Source organism: Anastrepha ludens, chromosome 5 (assembly GCF_028408465.1).
Source record: "Anastrepha ludens isolate Willacy chromosome 5, idAnaLude1.1, whole genome shotgun sequence".
NCBI classification, from domain to species: Eukaryota; Metazoa; Arthropoda; class Insecta; order Diptera; family Tephritidae; genus Anastrepha; species Anastrepha ludens.
The window spans coordinates 88300193-88317324 of NC_071501.1; the positions used below are offsets into that span (position 1 = coordinate 88300193).

The 17132-nt window shown below is 37.3% G+C and overlaps 1 protein-coding gene across 1 annotated transcript in view; it reads right to left on the reverse strand.

Moving 5' to 3' along the window:
* Positions 1 to 17132, reverse strand: part of LOC128862940 (cGMP-dependent protein kinase, isozyme 2 forms cD5/T2) — a 139002-nt gene that overhangs the window by 59054 nt on the left and 62816 nt on the right. The window contains exon 2 of the mRNA XM_054101781.1: positions 15127 to 15293. Coding sequence (XP_053957756.1) covers positions 15127 to 15293 — 167 coding nt within the window. The remainder of the gene's footprint in view (positions 1 to 15126; positions 15294 to 17132) is intronic.

Here is a 17132-nt window from a genome sequence, read left to right on the forward strand (position 1 = left end):
AAGAAATCGCGTTTGGAGAAGTCAAAAATTAAGTCGATGCTCATTTGTTTTTACGATTCCAAGGGAATTGTCCACAAGGAGTCGTGCCAACGGGCCAAACCGTCAATGTAATTTTCTATCTTCGCGTTTTGAATCGTTTGTTGCATCGCATTCGTTAAATTCGCCGCGAAGGAGGAGGCTGGTGCTTATTGCATGATAATGCGCCATCTCATCGACCCACTCTTGTGACTGATTTTTTGACTGGAAATCGCGTTTTAACCGTCAATCACTCACCGTATTCGCCAGATATGGCTCCTTGTGATTTCTACCTGTTCGGAAAATTTCAGTTGGCCATGAAAGGAAAACGTTTTGTGTACGTAGAGTTCATACAAAAAGCTTGTACCGACATTCTTTCGAAAAGCTTTCAGATCGCGGAAAACAGTATCGAGATCAGAGGGGAGCATTTTGAATAAATAAACTCGAAGTTATCAGAGCAAAGCTCCTGTCTGTTCCATTTTAGCTCAGTCTTGTTTATTTTGGACTTCACTTTGTAGAAATCACCTCACAATTAAACCTAACTTCGACTTGTCATCACATTCACGAATATTTTTAATCTATCAAACAACTCTTGAGTCCCAAGTATATTTCTCAAAAGTATACAATAAAAGCACAGACAACGTAAAAACATTAAAAAAAAAAACAAATATATATATAAGTAATGATAATTGGTTTGGATCACATGAGTAAAAAGTGGGTTTTAGGGGGGGATATTGCCGTGAAACTATTTGCGCGATCGGTCTCTTAACGCGCTCAGCCTTCAAAGTGATTAATTATTGAGTTCTGAAGCAAAGTAGAAAATTTTAATTACTCACAGCTGTAACTTAAGTATTTAATTTGCAAAAAGTAAAAAAAAGTAAATTATATACTTAAACAATAATGCAAGAACGTTAACCCTCTGACGCACAGATTTCAGCTGATTGGAATTGAAAGCCGTGAAAAAAAAATCTGACGTTGTGTTGAATCATATTTTATTGTGGTAGTGACAGCTCGTTACCTCTGGAAATCTTGACAGAGAGCCCGTATCATATCTTTGCGGAACGAAATTAATCGCTTTACGCTTGAGCAACCTTTCGAAAGTTTGTGCCTTCGAGCCGCCCAAAATGGACCGAGATTTTGCTCGAAAAAACATATTTTCTAACGCAGCGTATTTTCAGCTCATCTGCTATGTTGACAAGCAAACTTGACGCATGTGGGGATCAGATAAATCACACGCGATCATTGAGATACCCATGCATCTCCAGCAAGTGACAGTTTGATGCAGTGATACCATTGGCTGATTTTTCTTTGAGAAAGCTGCTGGAAGCGTCATTTTGGACAACGGTCAGTGTTACAGAGGCATGATAACAGGTCCTGTGTGTTCAAAAATTAAAGGCATGGAATGGATGATTTTTGATTTCAGCAGAATGGCGCGCCATGCCACAATCGATCTTTTGCGCGCAAAGGACAGTAATCGTCGTTGATGTTGTTCAAGAAGTTTACTTAGCCCTAACGGTATTCTCAGGAAGCGTGCTGCTTCGACGAGTTGGGTCCAGAGGGAGAAAGGTGTTAGATGAGTGGGTTTGAGAGGGCATGTAAATAGGTGGTTAGTATCGTGCAGTGTACCTTCTCATGCCGGTCATATATTGAATATGTCGGGGTCTACTCTGGATAAGTAGTAGTTTAACCTACTGCAATATCTAGAACGTAATTGAGCCAAAGTAACGCTGGTATCGCGAGACAGCTAAGCTCTTCGCCTGCGGTGGGTAATGACTAGACTTCGATAACGGCATTCAGGGGTTGAGAGATGGCTCAGGCTGTAACAAATGTCTGCAGGGGTTATTCCTTCGGTAGTACCCCCGTTGTGAAGGTGTTGCTGGGGAGACATCAGGAGGCACCCCGATAATCGTTTAATCAGTCAGCCCATGCATCCTTAGAAAATGACAATTTGTTGCAGATTTTGAAGCGGCGGTGTCAATTGGCCATTTCGGAACTGCGATTTGACTCCTTTAGACTTTAGCTATGGGGTACCGTGAGGGACCGATTTATGCCAGCAATCCATTTATGATTCAGGCCTTTAAGTGAATATCGCGCAAGTCTTTCGTGAGATAGAGCCTGAAACCATCACCAGGATCTTGCAGAACTGGATTATCAGGATGTGCTATTGCGAAGCTAGCTGAGGCAGTCACATAAATGAAATCGTGTTCCGTAAATAATGGGAATCTGTGCTCATTAAACTAATCAAGGGTGATAGATTACTAGTCGTGGCCTTTTGCTACGGTGAAAAAGGAAACTGAACGAGTAACTTCGGCTGCCACGTCACCGGGTACTCGGCAGCCAAATTCTGCCCGCTCAATTTACACACTTGTCCAATCCGACGGTGTTCAGACTGCAACGAAGTAACAAGAGTGGAAGATGTATTGATTTCTTTTCGTATATCACTAACACAATGCCAATTTTTTCGTAAACAAACCGCTGTCATGATCCCGGTAACGTCAGCCAATCAGCTGATTCTTTCAAATTTGCTGAGAGCCGGTTAGCAATCTGATATTAGCCACACCTTCGAATTTTGTTTTTTACCATGTAAATTAATAATAGGCTTTGTACATCTTTTCATTGGGGGAGATTTTGAAGTGGCGGGTACCAAACCCAGCGCACAACCAGCTATCCTGGATCCGACAAGCACTTCGGCTCAGAAAGTATTCGATGTGATAGCAGAGGAAGAAGAAGCCTCTTCTGAGTTAGAAAGCTCAGGTGGAGAAGAACTTGGCTTCATTTGGTGTGCCCAACTGGTGTCAGTTAGCATGAGAAAGAAACGAGTGGCGCGCTTTGTTAAATTCGGCCAAAATCGCGTAAGCGGTTATCGCGCCAATTAAGAAGAAGAAATTAATAATAATTTTTGTTCATTTAATTGGACCACCCTTTACACCATAAATAGTTTCGACGCCAAATGAGATAATGAGGTAATCACAAAGATTATTTTCTTTATTCCGCTAACCGAAGTTTGAAGTGAATTCTCAAAATTTATATATTATTGAAGCTATAAAAAGATTGCGGAGTCTTACTGCTCTTAGAAATGTGTTTTTGAGGCTTCCTCGAGTAAAGGCAAACATTTCTTTAGTGCATTATTAGAATTATTGGACTCAATACTAAAGGGTTTTCCAATAACAGGTGGTAGGTGTTAAAAAGGAGAGATGATTAACGATTTTTTATGGTCGGAATTGGATGGTATTGATCTGAACAAGGTTTATTTTCAACAAGACGACGCTACGTACCACACAAGCAACGAAACCATTGATCTTTTACGGGAAAAGTTTCCGGGCCTTGTTTACTCTCGAAGAAGTGATCACATTTGGCCACCGAGATCTTGTGATTTAACACATTGAGACTTTTTTCTTTGGGGCCACGTGAAAGAGAAGGTCTACGCCAACACACCAACAGCCCACGGCCGGTTCAAGACTTCAAAGATGGAAATTGTTAGGCTATCGAGGACATAGGGCAGCCACTTTGCAATTCGGTTATGGAGAATTTCATGAAAAGGATATTGCCCTGTAGGCGTGGTCGTGGTGGTCGTTTCCCTGATGTTATTTTCCAATATTAACGGTATACCTTCCTCTTTATTTTGAAATAAACATCCGATTTTTTTTTTTTAAATATAATTTTTCTTTGAATATCAAAATAACTCCTCTTATTGGAAAACCCTTTGCAATTAAAAATATTCGAGGCAAAGAAAAAGTGCCTTCAGTAATATTTCATTGCTCTTTCGATGACATCTGACACTATATTTGCAGTAAATTCGAAATTTTTAATTTTAATTAGCTCAAATTGTTCTTGTTTTACTGATAAATACAATGAAAGCTCTCTAGGGCGGACGCTCATCGTCAGTCAACTTTGGTCCGTCCAAGAGAGGTGTCCATTCAAAAGAGGGTAACTAAAATACCTAAAATTTGATTGAGAAAAACATGTCCGCTTATGGTAGTCGTCGGGCTAATAGAAGTGTCCGTTAGGAGACATTTTGCTTGATATTTGAGGGCTACTCACATCAAATGCTCTGAAACAGATTTCAAGACTTTAGAGGGTTAATTGCTTTGAAGCCAGAAGCTGCCCACACTACTGCCGCTGGGCAGCTTATAAAACTCCACAGAGATGTACGTTTTTGTTTATGATCCAAAATATAATTTAAAATAAGTGAGGCCGAAAAATGTAAGGCCACAAATAAGTAAATGAAAAACTGAAATCAAAATCAGTTAAAGTTAAACAAGTTAAAGAATATATAATATAAAAACACAGCATGAAACCCAAGAATTCGCCGAAAGCGTCTATACATTTAAAACCAAATTAGCATCTTGTGTTTTTTTCGTATGCAACTCTTCTGTATCTTCATTAAAATGATCGTTTTAGTTATATTCTGCTGTATCTTAATTTAAATTATTATTTTCATTCTATTCTTCTGTATCTTCATTTATATTATCATTTTCGTTCTATTCGTAAAAGTCCCTCTTAACAGTTTTATGATTTGTTAAATTTTTTTTACACTTTTGTTATAAATTCATTAGACTTCTTTTGCCACTACTCCACAGCCACTTTTCGTGTAAATAGAAACAATTTTTGCTGTTTGTATATTTTACATTTTTAAAACATATTTGTATTAAACGTTTGCCATTTGTGTTGCTGACTTCTTCCGCAAATATGTAACGCTCACAGACTCAAAATTAAACAAAGCAAAAATAAAACACTAAATATGGGTGAATTAGAGCCATAAAAACAACGCAAACAAGCGCACAACCAGCTTCGTTTAATTCTACTTAATAAATTATTCTGAAGTGAATTTAATCGTAATACCGAGATGAACAAACAAACAAAAAAAAAAACAATTTCGCGATCTCACTCGCGCGTTACATTAACCGCGCGCGCTTTAAAATCGTTTCGCGTTCAGTAATCGAATGTTTTGTGCTGCGCACAGATTGTTGTAGATAACCGAAAGGCAAGACAGACAGAGAGCTGTACAACGGCGTGCTCGAAATTATATGCACTCACTCTCTGTTGTTTCATATACAACAATAATAACCAACGCAGCTCAACCAACAAACATGAGTTTTTGTTTAGCTGCTACTCCAGTTGTGAAAATATCATTGACTTCGAAAGATTTTCGAAGTAGACACTCAAGCGCTCAATAAAAGCCAAAAAAGCTAGCCACCGCCGCCCCCCTACTACCCGTACAACAAACCATAGATAATCACCAAACAAATACTAAACATGCAAATAAAACAAAAGAACAAATGCGCTCCGGCTCTCTTTGTGCAGTGAGCGGCAACAGCTAAAGTGTTGTAAATCAAAGGAATAATGCAGTAGTGTACTCGATGCACGTATGTATGTACGTGTACGTGATGCTTGTAGCAAAAACCTTGCAAACAACAGCTGCTGTGAAATTTCAAGAGAGCTACTTTAGCGCTGATCGAGCTGAGAGAGCCTTCAATGTGATCATAACATTTTGATTCATAGGAAACCAGTTTGGAAGTACAAAAAGCTGTGGAAGTAGAGTGGCCAACATTTCGCAAAATTGGAAGCGTCAACAGCTTAACCTCACGCGTGTGATCTCATAAGTGGCTAATGAATTTAATGAAGTGATTATACAAAAAACAAAAAAAATGTATTTATTATGCGTTGCAGAGTGTGGTGTGTTCCTGATTTGTTCCTTGAGTATATTTCTGCCATGAAATGTCTTCTCATAAAAATCATCTACTATTCGGAGGCAACATAAAATTTTAGGCCGCTACATTCCTAGTAACTTCAGCTGACACGTCACCAGGTATTCGGCAACAGAATTCTGCCCGCTTATTTCAAACGTATTCACACACTCGTTCAATTCACACTGAATCGGTGTGCAAACAGCAACGAAGCGATATGATCGAAGACTGTGCAGATTTTTTTCGTATATCACCAACACAATCGGAGTTTTTTGCGTACACAAACCGCCGTCACAACCTCTATGACATAAGCAAATCAGCTGATTCCTTCAAAATCGATGAGAGCCGGTTAACCGTCTGATGTTAGTCACACTTCTGCATTCTGTATATCTTTCCCGCCTATAAATTGTGGTTGCTAATGCATATCACCAAAGGATTTAGGGTCACACTATCTATGTTTGCGAGTTATCTTCTTGCGAGAGCTACAGACCCATAGAGGGTGACCCGTATAGTATCCCTTGAGAGGTCGTAACTGCTCTCTATACTAGTTTAGGACATCATGAATTCAGCTTTATTAGAATAATAGTTGAAGAAAGAAGCTGTGAGATCTACTTTTGCTGCAACTTTAGCTTTACCATTTCCCATCGGAAGCGACTGGAAATCCTGCGTGTGGTAGGGCTCTCCTAGTAGCTTTCCTCTAGAGAAATTCACTAATTTATAGATCAATGTAGTACTTTTACAGCAAGTGACTGAGAGGCGAACTTAAAGTCTTGAAAAAAAGTCGCTGTTTTGCACAGTTCAACAACGAACGAAGTCTTAAATCCTATGCAGCAAGTTTAGAAATACTTCAACTGTCGAATATGCATACAACTTCAGAAAGCCATAGAATGCTGAGGGAATTATTTGAAAGAAATTCCATCAAAGAAAATAGACAACATAGGCAGATTCATAGACAAATCAAGATGGTTCGACTAACAAAAAGTGGTGCTTGTATAAAAGTAGTGTATCAAAATAGCATCTTTTGTGCAAATTGGGTCTGGGTTGTGTGCCTCTGATAACACCACCTTCACCACCACATAAAATTTCTTAAACAACATAACGTCAATACCACCGACGATATCACATAGTAATAGTTTTCCGAAAAAAGTATGTGCATGAAAGAGCGTGGAAAAGTCTTAGTCAGTACAAATGAGAGGCCGAGATTTACAAAGACGAAAACTCGAGGGAATGCTGTTCGCAGTACAGGCAACATAGGAGGGCCCAGAGTTCCGCATAATAATTTCTATGAAGGAAATGAAAGAGTCTACTATGCACTTTTTGTTGTGAATGTTAGCACAGTTTAGAATGAAGATAAGTTTTCTGAGAGGAAAGATGAACAACTGGAACGAATCAGCCAAGGATCAGGTCAAATGGAGTCATTTTGTGCCGCAGGCCAAAGCACACACAGAGCTGTAGCGCTAAATGATGATGATGAATGTGAGTTTTGTTGGAGGCTTTGCGTTATTTCACAATATATTGGATTGCTTTAAAGTAGAGTAGAGAAAAGCATTCACAATGGGTTTTAGTTGTATTTATAGCGCCGCCTAATTTAGTTAGCTGAACTTAGTAAGTTCTCTCAAGAATATTTATCATTTTTAAATGATAACCGCCTTTAAATAGCATCCAGGGTAATCAAACATCATATCCGTTTGCATTTTGAATTTATATATCACGAAAATCAAAGGTTGCGTTTTTAAATAGATCTCCGCATGTACATAAGTATGTCCAGTGGAACAAGTAAACACATAAATGCCTATGTACTCACACCTAAATGTTGTCAAATGTCAATAAATACGCTAATATTCTTATCAGACGGTGTAAATCAGCAATGACTTCAAACGATCTTGAATTTAGTCGTGATTTTTAGGTGATTGATCTTTGGGCTTAAAATTGAGGTACGAAATACGCATGCACGCATTTAACTACACAAGTGTGTGTCTGTGTGTGCATGTATATACAAACATACATATGAGCAAACTATTTGAAGTATCGGGTGTTTTATTAAGAGATTGAGAACTCAAAATGATTATACAAAACAGAAATATTGTTGGAATGAATTTTTTTTTATTATAATCTGGTAGATAATTTTATGGCATTTATTTTTTTAATATTTTGATATCCGGTCATTTGGCTTCATTCTTGCGTTTTATAGGCACATAAGTCAAGATCCTTACCTAAAATTTTCCACGTTCGACTACGTGTCAAAGGCCAACAGGTTGAAAATGACGGCGAATCGACATTTCTGCGTCTTCTTCTACACTTCGCTCTATGAACTTTACGAACAGATTTATTTATTTTCTTTCAAAGTACTTGTAAATCTTCACAATTCATGATGACTTGCCAAATCTTACCGAACAGAAATGTCAACATGGTTTGCCATTCTCAGCTATCGAAGCAAATTAATCGATATCAATAGCTGCTTATGCAGCTAAAAATCACCCGATACTTTACTTCCACTATGAGAGCTGATAGGCACAGTATTTAAGGCTACCTATTGATCGAGCACCGCATCTCCATAGAAAAGTTTTAAGGCACAAAGTTCAAAGTTCTCAGCTTGTACAAATTTTTGTTAACTGCCTACTAGATTTATGACAGAGGTCAGGTTACTGCAATTTTAGATGGTGACCTGTTACGATACCATACTAAAATGGCCAAAATGATACATAAAATGAGCTACGCCAATAGAATTACATACATATGCCCGTATGAGTGTTTTCCACAATATCCTTTATTTGGTATTTGGCAGAACTGCTCCTTCTCAAGAAATAGTCCAGCGGTGTTATATCGCACGATCTTGGAGGCCACGCCACAGGTCCACGGCGCGAGATAATGCGCTCACCAAAAGTTTCCTTCAATAAATCGATTGTTGCGTTGGCTGTATGGCATGTAGCGCCGTCTTGTTGGAACCAAAGGTCGTCCACATCAACATCGTCCAATTCAGGCACGAAAAAGTCATTAATCATGACTCTATAGCACTCTCCATTGACTGTAACATTATGGCCGGCTTCATTTTTAAAGAAATATGGACCAATGATTCCCTCTGCCCATAGAGCACACCAAACAGTGACTTTTTGAGGATGTAACGGCGTCTCAGCAATGGCTTGTGGATTATGTTCACTCCAAATGCGACAATTTTGCTTATTGACATACCCATTCAACCAAAAGTGAGCTTCATCGCTGAACAAAATTTTCTTCGATGCGTCGCGCGAACCGAACCATTATTTTCGTAATAAATTTGCACGATTTGCAAACGTTGTTCAGGTGTAAGTCTATTCATTATGAATTGGCAAACCAAACTGAGCATAAATCAAGTGACAGCTGTCAAAAAGACCATCTACGAAAAAAGTAGTGCCAACTTGCAAACCTAACCACTAAAAAAACACCCTTTATTTGTGGGTCACATTTTGATGTTTTTTCACAAAGGGAGAGACCTACAGTTTTAAGTCATCTCCGAAAAAGCAGATGGTTTTTGATGAGAAGCTTTTTCATAGCAGAAATACACTCGAAGGTTTCCGATTGTCTGCCAAGGGGCGACCACTGTTAGAAAAAACTTTTTCTATTGTTTGGAGTTTCATGCCCGGCGTTGGGGCATGACTATCATTAGATCTCAATCTTCAGATATGAAATTTAGTGTAGTAAATTAATGATATATTCTGCATGCAGTCAAACTTTAAACGATAATCCAATATTGTTCGATATGCGAATTCATTCGGTTGGATGAATGCAAAACAAAGACCATTACAGTGACATCTCTCTTAGGCTGGCACTCACCGTCAGCCAGCTTTTGTCCGTTGAAGAGAGGTGTGCACACAAAAGAGGGTAAATTCTGCCGATACATAAGATTTGGTATAGACAAAAATGCCCAGCTAAGAGAGGTATCCGACTATAGGAGGGTCCAATAGAAGAGATCACACTGTATTTGGCTCTCTGGAGAGGTCTGTGTGAGAGCAATATCAAGAAATGCAGGGAGTTGTTTAGTTGTACAAGGGAGTTATTTCTGGTAAACATTTCTGGGTGTAGCGAATTTAACCAATTCTGCTCTTCCTTTCGGTCAATTGAGAAAATTCAACGTACGCAATTTCTTGACTCTCCCTGTGAGTGAAAATTTCAAGCTATCGATTTCCTCTTCCCAACCTTTATGCCCCCAATTTAGCTATCTTTTGATCTGTGTAATATATTTCTAGGAGCAAATGTTGGTGGAATAATATTCATATTCAGTTTTGAAACAGTTAAAAAATTTGACTAAAATGACCGTACAAAATATAGGGAAAAGGAAATCCATTAATTCCTCGGTAGATGGTTGTAGTGACCGATATCTCGTAAAGTATCGTTCGGAAAATTTAAAGTTTATGCGCGTTGGTATGGTTTGCTGGTTTTTTCCTATTCAGTTGTGCGTTACAGGGTGTTAACAATGGAAGTCAACAAAAACAAAATTCGGTTCATTTTTTGTTTTGTTTTTTGATAGAGCGAAAAGGCGAAAATGCAAGCCAGGCCGCTGAAATTGTGAATGGTTTTTATGGTGCCAATACTGTAGCAGCCAATTGAGTGCAATTTTGGTTTCGTCGATTGCGTTCAGGCATTTTGCATGATAAATAAAATGTCGATAAAATCACAGAAATAAATTTAAATATAGAAATATAAAATTGACCGACATGTTAGTAGTCATAGCATAGTCCAGGAGCTAAAAAACGCCCTTAAAATAGTTTTAAAATATTATATTAGGCAAAGGGGGCGAAAAAAATGACGATGAGTGGGCTTGAGGCATAATTCTACGGCACAGATAACAGACCAATAACCAAACTGTATTTCGAGAAAAGTTGTTTCCCCCCAAAATGCATTTTAATTATTTTAATATATTATAATTTATTCTACTAGACTGGAATCCGCAAGAACATAGAGAGCGAGGTTGACTCAAAATCATCTTGAGAAGATCGACCTTATGTGAGTTAGCCGAAGTCAACATCACGTGTAATAGCACAAAAACAACAGCAAAAAGTTTTATAGATGATGGCGAATTATTAAGGCCCTTGCCCACAAGTGGAGTGAATAAAGAATAAAACAAACAAAAGAGAATTTTCGACAAAAATCGTATAAATCCATGTCGCAAACTGTTTGCAAGATTTATAAAAGTTCGACAAATTTTCATAAAAATTTCAAACTTTTTATTAAGAATTAAAAAAAGTTAGGGTATGCAGTTTTACTGTATAATAAAGTGTAAGTTTAGAGTAGCTTAAAACTCTTTTTGATTTTTAATTTCCAGTTCCTCCATATAAAAAAAGTCTCGTGCTGTCGTTATAAAAACAAAATGCGCAAAACCGTCAGAAAAAAAATGATCAAAAATCAACACGAATTCTGAATCAGTTCAAACTTGTTTTTATTCTACTAGAATTGAATGGACTACTAAAGTGCATACCTAAACATTTTCTAAAAATATGGAGCAATTTTAAATAGTGGAAATAGTATAAATTAAAAAATTTGATTAAAATAAATTGGATTTAAGTAGTTTTTGTTATCGAATGACAAAATAATATGAATAAAAAAATATTTAAAACGAAAAAAATTAGTATAATAAAAAAATGTAAAAAATGAATAAAAATATATTAAAATAAAAAATAAATGTTATTAAAAAATATAAGAAATAAAAAAATGAATATGAATAAAAATACATATGTATAAATAAAAAAATTAAAAAAATAATAAGAATAAAAAATATGTAAAAATAAAAAAAATGAATAAAAATAATAAAAATATATATAAATAAAAATGAATAACAAATATAAAAAAATAAAAAGTAAAAAATGTTAATAAAAAATATAAGAAATAAAAAAATGGGTGTGCAACTAAGTTTTAAAGGATTTAAAACATATAGTAATACTAGTGTCAAATTGTACTGAGTATTTGTGTAACGAGTTTCATGTGAAAGCGTCATCATTAAGTGTCGTTTCTTAGTTTGTGTCATTTCGTCAAAGTGTAAACAAAAATTTTTTTTATACAAAGACTACGTCAGCTTTTGTGCCTACACAACTTCATTCGCGGGAAGCATTGCTATTTTGCTTCCATCTGAAGAAAAGTGCAGCGGAAAGTTATCGGATGCTGTGTGAGGCGATAAACGGATCACTCTACAGACAACAACTTATGCGATTGAAGCGAGCAATTGCGGAAAAACGTCCGGAATGGGAAACCAGACATGAGACATTAATCTTTCATCATGACAATGCTCGGCCGCATGTCGCACAAGTGGTCAAAACCTATCTCGATGGTAGCGGATGGGAAGTTCTACCCCACCCGCCTTATAGCCCAGATCTTGCACCAACAGATTACCATTTGTTCCGGTCGATGCAGAATGCCCTTACGGGAGTGCGTTTCACTTCGGTTGAAGGTATCCAAAATTGGCTTGATGAGTTCTTCGCCTCCAAAAGCGAGCAGTTTTATTGGGACGGAATCCATGCATTACCAGAGAAGTGGGAAAAAGTTATAGCTAGTGATGGACAGTATTTTGGATAAAATAAGTTGTACCAATTTTTAACAATAAATTTTTGAAATCGAAAAAAAATCTTTAAAACTTAGTTGCACACCCATTAAATATGAATAAAAAATATTTAAAACTAAAAATATTAGTATAATTAAAAAATATGTAAAAAGTGAATAAAAATATATAAAAATAAAAAATAAATATTAATAAAAAATATAAGAAATACAAAAATGAATATGAATAAAAATACATATAAATAATAGGTCTATTTATAAGTTCGTGCGGTTTTACAACAGATGGCGTAACTTGATTATTATTCCATCGATCCACATTTCCAAACATTCATTGGAGAGCTACTGTCGTAAGGCACAAACGTCAGTATAAGTTTTTTATTTGAAGCGTAAACAACAATATTTTTACCACACTTGAAAATGTCGAATTTCGTGCCAAATAATGTGTTTTTGCGGGGAATTCTTCTTCATTATTTTAATATGAAGAAAAAAGCAGCCGAAAGTCATCGTATCTTGGTGGAAGTTTATGGTGAGCATGCTCTATCTGAGCGAACGTGCCAGAAGTGGTTTGCACGCTTTAAAAGTGGTGATTTTGGCTTGGAAGACGAAGAACGCGAGGGTGCGCCGCCAAAGTTCATGGATACCGAATTGGAGGAATTGCTCGATCAAGATCCGGCTCAAACGCAAGAAGAGGTTGCAAAAACTTTGGGAGTTGATCAATCAACCATTTCCAAACGTTTAAAAGCCATGGGAATGATCCGAAAGGTAGGCCATTGGGTGCCGTATTAATTGAAGCCAAGAGACGTTGAACGCCGTTTTATGGCATGCGAACAACTGCTTCAACGGCACAAAAGAAAGGGGTTTTTGCATCGAATTGTGACTGGCGATGAAAAGTGGGTCCATTACGACAATCCAAAACGTCGGGCAACGTATGGATACCCTGGCCATGCTTCAACATCGACGTCGGCGCAGAATATTCATGGCCTGAAGGTTATGCTGTGTATCTGGTGGGACCAGCTGGGTGTTGTGTATTATGAGCTACTGAAACCGAATGAAACGATTACGGGGGATGTCTACCGACGACAATTGATGCGTTTGAGCCGAGCACTGCGAGAAAAACGGCCGCAATACGCCGATAGACACGACAAAGTTATTTTGCAACATGACAATGCTCGGCCACATGTTGCACAAGTGGTCAAAACATACTTAGAAACGCTCAAATGGGATGTCCTACCCCACCCGCTGTATAGTCCAGACCTTGCGCCATCCGATTACTATCTCTTCCGATCGATGCAACATGGCCTGGCTGACCAGCACTTCCGTAATTACGATGAAGTCAAAAAATGGATCGATTCGTGGATTGCGGCAAAACCGACCGAATTTTTCACAAAGGGAATCCGTGAATTGCCAGAAAGATGGGAAAAAGTAGTAGCAAGCGATGGACAATATTTTGAATATTAAATTTGTAACCATTTTACGTCAATAAAGTTTCAAATTTCGAAAAAAAACCGCACGAACTTATTCATAGTCCTATTAAAAAAAAATTTTTTTTAAATAATACGAATAAAAAATATGTAAAAATAAAAAAAAATTAATAAAAATGCATAAAAATAATAAATAATAATAATATATATAAATAAAAATGAATAACAAATAAAAAAAAATAAAAAGTACAAAATGTTAATAAAAATATAAGAAATAAAAAAATAAATATGAATAAAAAATATATAAAAATGAATTTGAACAAAAATACATAAAAATAATAGCATATATATGAATAAAAACTATATAAAAAAAAAAAAAAAAAAAAAATTTAATAAAAAATATAAGAAATCAAAAAATAAATATGAATAAAAATACATATAATTAAAAAAAAAAATAAAAATAAAAATTATGAATAAAATATATGTAAAAAAAATATATAACAAAAACAAAAAAAATTAAAGAAAAATATTAAAAAAATAAAAAATAAAAAATTTTAATAAAAAATATAAGAAATAAATAAATATGAATAAGAAATATGTAAAAATGAATTTGAATAAAAATACATAAAAATGGTAGAAAATATATGAATAAAAACTATATAACAAAAAAAATTAATGAGATTAAAAAATAATACGAATACAAAATATGTTAAAATTAAAAAAATAAACGGACCCAACTTGCGATCTATGTGACACTCCGATGCGGGGTCACCCTTAAACCAACCAACCAACCAAAAAAAAAAAAAAAAATGAATCAAAATAGAAATATATATATATAAATAAATAATATATAACAAAATATAAAATGAATTAAAAAATATAAAAACAAAAAAACTAAATTTTAATAAAAATAAAAAAAAAATAAATGGGAATGAAAAATATATAAAAATTAAAAAAATAAATGTGAAAAAAATATATAAAAATAAAATATAGTTGAAACAAATTCGAAAAAAAAATTGTACTCAAAACTTATCAATTATGTGTGTGTAACCTTATCATTATGTCACTCACTTTATTCCATACATCAAGTCACACCTTCAAACTTCTCACCGCTTCAAATATCTCACTCCATCATTGCACACACAAAACCAAAAAAAAAAAAACTTTCCAGCTAAACGAGTCAGCGAGCACCACCCTGTGCGATCATCGAAAGCGCTAACAACTACAACAGCATTGCCTACTTTTAGGCAGCACGCAGCTAAGCGCCTCAATGATCGATTGCGGTATATTGGACAATTTTCTACTTAAAATGCAGCGCTTGTTTCTACTTCACATTTTGGACGGTTTTTTGTTGTTGTTTCTCAAGTTGGCGCTTAGCATTGAGAATGATTTATTTTTTTCCTTCGATTTTGCTTTTTTAGGTTCACTCGGTTTTCATTTATTTGTTTTCACTTATTTTTCTTTGCGAGTTTACTCACCTTCCATGACATAAACAATGCTGCCGACATCGCCTTCCTTGATGATGAGACTCTTTGCCGCATATTTAACCGGGTACATGCAATCGACAATTTCGCGTATCTGGGTTATATCCAAATTCTTCATGAAATCATTGTCCAATATGGCGGATTTGATGAGTTCACGTGATCTGCAAAGAAGAAAAGTTTATGTGAATAAGTAAAATACGACAACAAATTGCCAGTTAAGTGGCACACAATAAATACGAAAATACAATAACAAAAACAAAAGTTTCGAATATAAATAATAAAAAAGGCATTTGGTGTGAAGGCAGAATCATTGCACGCGCACACCGTCGTGTTTATGTTGCATATGCCGTTATACGCATGCATATGTGTGTATATTCCCCCACTATCTACTCCCCCCTCCCCTCCTCCCCTGCTTACAGCTCTGATTTGGGTATCTTCATCAGCTCACTGTCGGCGTCCACCAGATCGGAGAGCGGCTCTGCGCTAAAGCCCTGCCGCTTCATGCGCGGCTCACTGCCTGTGGCAATCATGCGCGTTGACTCCATGCCGCCATGCGCCGCAGCCGTTGTGTCGTAACCTTCAGCCGTGTGCTGCAAGAATACCTGCGTCAGCGGACGCACCACCTGCCGAAATTTATCCAACTCGTTTTGCAATTCCGTCACTGTTTGATCTTTGTTGGCGCATTCCTGCTGCAGCCGCGCAATGCTGCTGCAGAGAAAACGTATTTTGTCGCGATTCTTTATGAGGCGCGCATCCTTCAGCTGTATTTCCGCTTGCAGTTTTGTTATGACGTCGGTGTGGCCGTTAGTGTGGGTAGACGCCGCGTCTTCATACGAGCCGTCGGCGGGCGTTTGGTCACTGTCCGTAGAGACGACGCTGAGCAACTGATGGCATGTCGTGCACTGGCTTTTCTCCAACTCCTGTTGCAATATCGCGCATTTCAGTGATTTCCGATGCAACGCTTCGCGCACCAATTGCACCTCGCGATGCAGCTCGCCTATTTGCTCCTCCAAATGATGCGGATCGCGCTGCACCCCATTGTTATTGGTGCTGTAGGGTAGCATGACGTGTAGTGGCACAAATTGTGCTATCGCACAAAACAAAAAACAGAAAAAAATACAACAAACAAAATCACCAAATCAAATTCTGTGTATGCACTTAAAATCGAACCAACGCGCACTGTTGTCTTTCGCTGACTGTGTATGAAAATTTTCGGCTAGGCTAGCCGCGCGTTTGACGCTCAGCGCGCTGCGTCGCCCGGCGGCGCGCCTGTTAACGCTGATACTGTTTATTGCTGCCGTTGCTGGGCGGCATTGATGCGCTCACACTCCACTTAAGGAACAGCATTTACATATAAAGTTCGCCGAACGCGCGCTTGCGTACGTGCGTACGCGCCCTAAGGTCGCCGCGCACTTGGCCTTTTCTGCCGCTTTAGTTTCGTTGATTTTTGTGCCTTTTTTGTTTGTTTTGATATTTTGGTTACGCGTCGATTTCGTTTTTTCTGATCAATGTTTTCCGTAATTATTTAAATTTGGATTTTGTTTATGTTGCGCGTTCCGTTGCGGCTGTCGCTTCTGCCATTTTGAAATGTCACGCGCTAAAAACCAATTCATTGCGCTTCATTCCACCGCACAGCGTGGCGTGGCGTCGAGCGACTGCAAAGAGCGCGACGCGGCGCTTATAGCTGACACTCACAATTAGGTGGCTCATTGCCAAGAGTGGGGTAGCGCATTTGCTTTCGCTGTTTCTTTTGTTGTTGTTATTGTTATTATTTAGTTTGTTTGCTTCGCGTTGCCGGCGCGCAAATAATTGAATGGACTATTGTACGCTGCGGCCACTGCTGCTGTTGTTGCTCGCTCTCGCTGCTGTCGTGATTATTGCTGTCTGTGTGGCTGCTGTGCCTTTTGCCTTTTGTTAGTTGTTGTTTTCTTGAGTTTGCTGCTCTTATTCTACGTGCTGTTGTTGTTGTTCTATGCAATTTTCAATTAAAATCAATTAAA